This window comes from Tauraco erythrolophus, chromosome 2 (assembly GCF_009769465.1).
Source record: "Tauraco erythrolophus isolate bTauEry1 chromosome 2, bTauEry1.pri, whole genome shotgun sequence".
NCBI lineage: Eukaryota > Metazoa > Chordata > Aves > Musophagiformes > Musophagidae > Tauraco > Tauraco erythrolophus.
This window is the reverse complement of record NC_141466.1, coordinates 4,923,007-4,931,095: the sequence shown is the minus strand read 5'-3', so window position 1 is coordinate 4,931,095 and position 8,089 is coordinate 4,923,007. Positions and strand designations below refer to the sequence as shown.

Sequence of the window (8,089 nt, the reverse complement as noted above, 5' to 3'; positions counted from 1 at the left end):
ACTGGGAAGAACACGGGAAGCTGGAAGGTCCTTGATGTCTCAACAACAAACATCAATGCACTATCAACATTCTTCTCATAACAAATCCCTGACTAAATCCAAAACACAGAGCTCTTCCAGCTGCTAAAAAGAAAAACTAGCTCTGTCCCAGCTGAAACCAGGACAATGACTAAATCTGAATTGGGCACAAATCACCTACAATTTTTAGTAATGCTCTGTTAAGCGCCTATCTTTGTTGTCTAGTAACTGTATCTCATATAATTTAATAACTAAATACACTAAATAAGTAAATTACAAAGCTGCCAACTCCAGTTTCTAGTCCTATTGTTAATATGCCCTTCTGAAATTTTCCAAAGACAGGAAATGAAGTAAAATCTGATGACTTAAACTTCATCAAAGTAAACCTAAAGGCATTTTCTGCAAAACAAATACAACATGTACTAGCAAAAAATGTGTTGGGAACAGAGCTTATACCTGTTTTTTTGTAGAACTCAATCTGCCAGACAACGTATAAAAATTCATACACAGACATCCTGCTATTTCTTTCAAAGGAATAATAAAAGTATAAGGCTAGCCAGGTTTATATATGAGCCAAACCAATTGCTCTCTAGCTCTGGCTGCCCCGAATCAAGTCATACGAACACCCATATTAACATTCCGCTATTCAAAATAGGACCATTAATCATAAAACATAACACTTGAGACTGCTTCTAAAACTCTAGCCGTGCTTTTTGTGTCTATCACTACTCTGTTCAGCCTGTCAGAGAGACTTTAAGCTTAAAGAAAAACCCAAAGAGTATTTTGTTAATGCATGTGTACGTACGCGCAATAGTATCTTGCTTTACTCTAGCTTGTTTGAGGAACAAGGTTTACACAGAAATTGCACAATGAAAATCAGAAGCTCTTTAGACCAGCACACCCCTTACTGCTGGGTGCCCCAGTTACAGTTGCCCCAGCGCACGCCAGGGTGCCTATGACGTCATCACAGCAGATCTTTACCAAAGACTGAATTGGATTCACCCCTGGTATGTGGAGCCACTTCCTACCCAAGTGATAGTTTATCTGACTGAAGAGTTATATATTAAATATATACATATCAACTGAGAACTTTTCTAAAAACTCCTCTCAGGCAGAGGCAAGCTTTTTTCCAACAATTTCCTGTTGATTTTTAATTTGCAATGTTTCAGTAATTTCTCTTGTGTTCATTGCAAGAAAGCTTAATTTTTGCATGTCTTTTTAGGTGGGAGTCACAGTCCCACACGTGCAAGTGCACTTACCTCGGCACAGTTTGTACACTTGGCCTCAAACATCAGAAATTGCAGTATCAGGTGCATTGCCATGAACACATTGTGATGAGGCAGTATCCCCAATTTCCTATGAGTTCGAGCATGCATTATTATGCTAATTATTATTGCTTTGGAGGCAACTGCTTGTGGCATAATTCCTTGTAAACAACTCATTTGCATTGAGAGCAATTGCTTAAGAAAAGGCACCTCATGGGTCTCAAAACATCTCTCAAAGATCATTCACCAATATCTTGGATATTCACAAAATACAATGCTGTTCAGAAACTCAAATGTTATTCCTTTAAAAAAGAAAAAAAATGACAAAACCACCACCAACAAAAAACTCTGAAGCAACCTCGTCAGCTAGCCTGCATAGAAAAGATTAAAACTGGGATTCCGAGATGTTACACGTCACTCTGCCAAGGTGCCAAGTAGCAAAACCATCATGCTGCTCATTTTATATTAACAACAGGATGAGAAACCCATGGGTTTAGTTCTTTTTTCCACTTAGTTCTCTGAGAGGTTTTTAGGCATCTTGCTTCCCTGCCCCGTAGTAGATGGCGTTTATTAACATCTCCCATCCCACACACACCAGTGCTTTGGACTCTTTCTCCTTTCTAAAGCTGTTTCTCATCTCTACTGAACGACAAGTATGACCCACCTCAAACTCTCACTTTCAAACAAACTTGCAGTATGTGACTTACGGGAAGTCAGCTGAGGCTTTTCACAATTTACATACAAACAAATATTTAAACGCAAGGATCTGAAAAATCACAGGCTAGCACTGAATATCATATTTTCGATGCTTATAGTCTACCTTACTATGATTTATGCCTTTCATCAAAAACCTGAAACGTAAACATTTTACAAAGTACCAAAAAGTTGCAGTCACATAGCAATATAAAGGGCAAATTAGTAAACTTCTTATTTTTAGTCTGCTGAAAGAAATTAACGCCAAATGCAAAGGGAAATCTCGCTTTAAGAGAGATATTGAGCTCCTGGAGCGAGTCCAAAGAAGGGCGACTAAACTGGTCAGGGGGCTGGAAAATAAAACTTATGAGGAGCGGCTGAGGGAGTTGGGGCTGTTTAGCCTGGAGAAGAGGAGGCTGAGGGGAGACCTGATTACAGCCTACAAATACTTGAGAAAAGATGGTGGGGAGGTGTGGGAAGGGCTCTTTACATTAGTGATGGGTGATAGAACAAGAGGAAATGGGCATAAGCTTAGTCAGCGGAGATTCAGGTTGGATGTTAGGAAGTATTTCTTCTCTGAAAGGGTTGTCAGCCACTGGAATAGGCTGCCCAGGGAGGTGGTCGAGTCCCCATCCCTGGATGTGTTTAAGAATAGGGTGGATGATCTACTTGGGGATATGGTTTAATGGGGATTAGGGATGGTTGGACTTGATGATCTCTAAGGTCTTTTCCAACCTAGAAATCTATGAATCTATGAAATAAAATGCAGTGCAAACCCATTTCAGCCACAGTCACAACAGACTTTGCTGCTCGCCTCTCAACAGACAGGGAGTATAAAGTCCACAGTGGCACAGAAAGGCTAATGGCAGCCTGCAATCTAATTAGCCCTTATTACAGTATTGTCCAGAGATTCAACAGATTCTTCTTGAGAAAGGACACAAGCACAAGGAACCCACCCACAAAGGAGCTTCGTTTCCTTTCAGAAGCCTAGAAATGCAAAATAAAGGAGAGTCTTTGACCAGGAAGAAGCTTGGCTGAGCCTGGCATGTCAGTTAGTCTGCCTTGAGATTTTCTTGACTGAAAGAAGCAAAATCGAGAACAAGAGTATTTAGAATCATAGAATCACAGAATGGTTTGGGTTGGAAGGGACCTCAAAGATCATCTAGTTCCAAGCCCCCTGCCATAGGCAGGGACACCCTCCACTACACCAGCTTGCCCAAAGCCTCATCCAACCTGGCCTTGAACACTTCCAGGGATGGGGCAGCCACAGCTTCTCTGGGCAACCTGTGCCAGTGCCTGAGCACACTCGCAGTGAAGAATTTCTTCCTTAGATCCAATCTAAATCTGCCCTCTTTCAGTTTAAATCCATTGCCCCTTGTCCTATCACTACACGCCCTTGTAAAAAGTCCCTCCCAGCTTTCCTGTAGCCCCTTTAAGTACTGGAAGGCTGCAATAAGATCACCCCGGAGCCTTCTCTTCTCCAGGCTGAACAGCCTCAACTCTCTCAACTGTCTCAGCCTGATGCTGATTCTCATCGTGGTCTAGGGGCCTTCTTCACTCTGGTGTGATGTATCCACGATGCTTGTTCTCGAATCCTGACTGCTGTGTGAGTGGTTAGCGACACCTGGAATGGACCTTCCCACCCAGGTTCCAGAGATGAACCTAAAAGACCTCTAACATATCCATAATCACCAGGTTCAATATTGTGCACGGGCCCATCGAAACCTGGGGCTCTAGTTCCCAAAACCAGCTTCTCTATTTCCCGAAGCTGGTTTTGCAGACTTATTAAATAATCAGTTACTATCTCATCCCTGATTTGAGTCGATGTTCCTGCCTGTACAGTGTCAAAAGAGCTCAGCCCTTCCTTGGTTCTGGGCTTAGTTCTAATTCTCAGGAGTGCTAAAGGCAGTGATTGGGGCCAAGACAAACCAGCTTCCTGACCTAATTTTACAATTTGCAGCTTCATCAGGTGATTCACCTTTTCTACTTGACCACTAGATTGGGGATCATATGGGGTATGAAGTTGCCAATCTATTCCCAAAAGCTTACTAACTTGTTGAACAATCTTTGCAATAAAGTGTGGCCCCTGATCTGATGATTACCACGGGAACCCCGAATCTCGGGATTATTTCTCGCAATAGTATTTTGGTTACTTCCCTGGCTTCATTAGTTCAGCAAGGGAATGCTTCTGGCCACCCTGAAAAGGGATCCATCAAGACCAACAGGTATCAAAACCCCCCTTTTCTTGGGAGTTCTGAGAAATCAATTTGCCACTGCTGTCCTGGATAATTCCCTTTCCCTACTTCGCCGGGCCGGGCTTTTGTTCCTGACTTGGGATTATTCTGCAAACAAACCTCGAACTGCTGTGTTACTTGCTGGATAGTGGTCCATAACTACGGCCCAGAGCAACGCAAGGGGTATTATTATTTTATCTTGTGGAGTTTTTTGTTTTTTTTGTGATACCAGAGACTTTTATTGCAGTTTACAAGCAGCTTTTATAGATCATGCTTCCAGCCACCATGTGTGATGACCAGGCAGGTGTCAGGCAGCTGGTGGCCCCGAAGCACTCAGATGCTGGCCGGATCTGGAGGCTGCACCACGTCCTCCTGCAGCCAGTCGCTGGTGAGATCTGCTGGCTGGGTCACCTCCTGCTCTGTGGCTGCCCACTCCTCCTCGTGCTGGCGGAGCTGCTCCAGATGCAGCCTGGCCAGGCAAAGCTACTTCTCCTGCGGCGTCTCCTCCAGCTCGGAGTCGCTGGACTACTCCTCGTCGACAGCCCAAGAGGCCGCCTGCGGCGTCCCCTCGGCGCCCGGCACCTCGGCGCGGGCAGTGCCGGGGGGCTGCGGCTGCGGCTTCCCCTCGGCCTGAGCAGAGGCCTCGCTGGGGGCCGGGGGCCGCCCCCGCCGTGCCTTCCGCAGCTGCGAGCGCAGCCATTGCAGGCTGAGCCTCGACTTGGGCTCTCCTCCTCTTCCTCCTCCTCCTCCTGCTTCGAGGATGTGGAGCGTCTGAATCACCAGGGAGGTGACCGCGGGGCTGGGATCTCTGCTGGCGCCTTGAAGGGCCTCTCTGATGTGCTCCATCTCACCATCTGCCACCCGCCGTCCCAAGAGCCCCAGGAACCTGACGGCCTCCTGCCGCAGGAGCTCCTGCGGGTTCTGCAGGTAGCGCTGGCTCTGCTGCAGGTAGTCCTTGGCCCTGCTCTTCTTCCTGGCCAGCAGGCACTCGCTGACCTTCCACGCCTGCGCCGTCTCGACCAGCTGCACCAACTGCCTCCACTTGAGGAACCGGCCAGCGCTGCAGAGGGCTTCCTGGGAGGCCTTGGCCACGCTCTCGTCCCCATCGTACAGGTGAAAGAGCAGCGGCAGCAGGCTGTCCCACACCACCTCCTTCATCTTCTTCCTTTTGGCACCCGCAACGAGCCCCATCGTGTCTCGGAAGAGACGGATGGAGAGCTGCCGCACGGTGCCCGACTCCTTGTCGAAGAGCCGCCGCAGCTTGGCAGCCAGCGCCAGGGCGGTGCGGCTGGACTCCTTCCCCTCCAGGAGCTGCAGCATGTTGGCGAGCACGGACAGGACCATGTCAGCGGCATCACCGTCGCCATCCTCCAGCTGCTCCATGACGACAGGCAACAGGACAAGGGATTTCTTTGCCACATCTGGCCTCTCGCAGAGCGAGAGGATGCCCCTGAGCACCAGTCTGGCCATCTCCGGGCACTGGCTCTTCAGATAGGTGGGAAAGATTTCCAGGACACGGTCCAGCTCTTCGTTGAGGTTGGTGCAGCCCAGCATCTCGACCAGGAAGGCCATGGTGACCATCTCCTGGATGGGGTCCTCCGCCCTGAGGAGCTCTGCCAGGCAGCCGAAGATGGCGGAGCACACGTGTCTCGGGGTCTTCGTCATCTCCCTGGCCACAATGCACACTCCCGAGAGGTGGGTCTCAGTGCGGAGCAGGGCATCCCAGCCACCCTGCGCCTCGATGGCCAGCACCTGCTCCTCAAAGCCCATGCTGCAGAGCAGCAGTCTCAGGGAGTACACCAGGGACCTCAAGGGAGTGAGCGGATCCTGTTCGTCCTCCTTCCAGAAGATGTGCACCTCCTGCAGCGTCAGCTCCCTGGCAAAAGGCACTTGGAGAAGCAGTGCCAGGAAAAGCCGGGGAAAAAACCCCTCCACCACCTGCAGGTGGGTGGGCTGCATGAGGATCTTGGTTATCATTATGGTTGTGGCCAGCGAAAGGACACGTGCGTCATCCTGGGTGAAGGTGGAGGTCCGGTGTGTCAGTGGGTCCATCAGCATGCCGAGCAGCTCCCGCAGCAGCCTCTCTGCAGCCTGGGGCTGGGACAGCATGGTCTCCCACATGGCCGGGGCGGCACCGGTGCACAACGGGGAGAGCCGCAGCAGGCTGGCCACCACCTCGCTGGGATGTCTGTCCAGCAGCACCAGCAGGGCCCTGTTCAGGCCGTTGAGGGCTCTCATCTCACTGATGGAGGGCAGGTTTGTGTAGATGGCCCACACGATGTTCGTGACCTGCATCACCTGGAAACCAGAGTCTGCCACAAGGACGTCCAGCATGTCGGCAGCCGCTGTGATGGTGTCGGCACTTGAGGACTTCAAGTTCTTGATGGCCATGAGGATGATGTCTACTCGCTCAGAGGGCCGGAGGCATTTCAGGAACTTGAGGAAGATTTTGCATGCAGGGCTGGTTTCTGAGTGCTCCCAGGACTGCCCTGCTTGCCAGTCCTCCTGGAGCCACTGCTGCCCTGCCTCATGCAGCCCCGAGCCCCTGCTTCTCTGCTGCAGGACGAAGGTATGCAGGTGATGGAGAGCTGCTTCAGCCTCGTAGCGGGTGCCCGTGTCCTTGCAGGTGCAGCAGAGGGTGAGGTGCCCCACCAGCCTCCCCAGCATCCCAAAATGTTGTACCTTGGAGCACTCATGCTCGCGGGCTCTGGGTAGTGCAAAGCAGGGGCAGACCAGCAGTAGAGGGTAGGTGGTGAGGAATTCCATCAGCCTGGCGATCCGTGCCATTGCCCTCTCCCGCACCACTGCTCTCCGGGAATTGGTGAAGGGAAGCAGGAGCTGCAAGTGGTCCTGCAGCTCCAGGATGCCGAGGCTGCCCGCGCTGCATACCAGCGCCTGCAGCATTCTGTCCATCTTGGCCAGGGTCTGGGAGCAGAGAGAAGCCTTGGGGTCCTGGCTGTCCTCCTGCGGAGGCAGGTGGAAGACGCTGTGGAAGCAGGTCTGGATGAGGCTTTTCTTCTTCTCGTCCTCCGCAAGCAGCCCTGCTTCACTCATGGAGGTGATGGCCCGCATGGCTTGCAGCCGCACCATGGTGCCCACGTAGTCAGCGGGCTCCTCTTGCAGCAGCATCTCAACGGCCTGCATCAGCAGCAGATGGTAGAAGAAAAGCTTACGCCACATGGCGAAGCTCAGGCGGACAAGGCGGCAGGTGGTGCAGATGGAGGACAGAAACCTCAGCTTCCAGCCCTCTTGCTCTCGCCTGCTCCTGACAGAGCCCCGGATGATGTCCGGGTCGTTCTGTCCCTGCCTGGCCGCAGCCGAGGTGGAGCAGCACGAATCCGCTGGCAGCGGACCGTCCTCACGCATGTCCCTGGGCTCGGAGCTGGGAGCCGGGGCAGCTCCGTTCTCCCCCCAGTCCTCCCGGAGGCGGTCAGGGGGTCTCCTTGCCATCCTGCAGAAGGGGCAGAGGGAGGGAAGAGAGGGGCGAGAGGGACCCGGCACCACCCGGGGCTGCCTTGCCAGAGGCGCTGGGGCAGAGGTGGCCGCGCTGGGGAGCTCCTGGCTCCCGTGCTGTCCCAACACCGTCCTCTCAGACACTGCGAGGGCAGGGCCAGGTGACACAGAGTCACACAGTACCCCAGTGCCACCCCCAAGCCCCCTCCTGCAGCCTCAGGCACGCCGAGGCTCTTCACTCTTCCGCACAACGCCGGGGAAAAGGCCCACGGGGCTCCCCTTCTCGCGGACTCGCCAGCACACTGGCACGCGAGATGCGCTCCCGCTGCTGGCTCAGCAGCGAGTGACGGGCTCTGCTGGGTGCCCCAGTTACAGCTGCCCCAGTGCACGCCAGAGTCCCTATGACGTCATCCCATTATGAAGGAG

General features: G+C 52.0%; 1 protein-coding gene across 1 annotated transcript; it reads right to left on the bottom strand.

Annotated features, from left to right (window-relative positions):
- Positions 1-4,735: 4,735 nt before the first annotated feature.
- LOC147529137 (maestro heat-like repeat-containing protein family member 7) lies at positions 4,736-7,660 on the bottom strand. Its single transcript, XM_086631954.1, has one exon. It carries the CDS (start codon positions 7,658-7,660, stop codon positions 4,736-4,738), a length of 2,925 nt encoding a protein of 974 aa, XP_086488080.1.
- Between the last annotated feature and the right edge of the window lie 429 nt (positions 7,661-8,089).

Coding starts and splice junctions, on each gene's coding strand:
- LOC147529137 (XM_086631954.1), bottom strand. CDS start 7,660: ATGGCAAGGAGACCCCCTGACCGCCTCCGGGAGGACTGGGGGGAGAAC.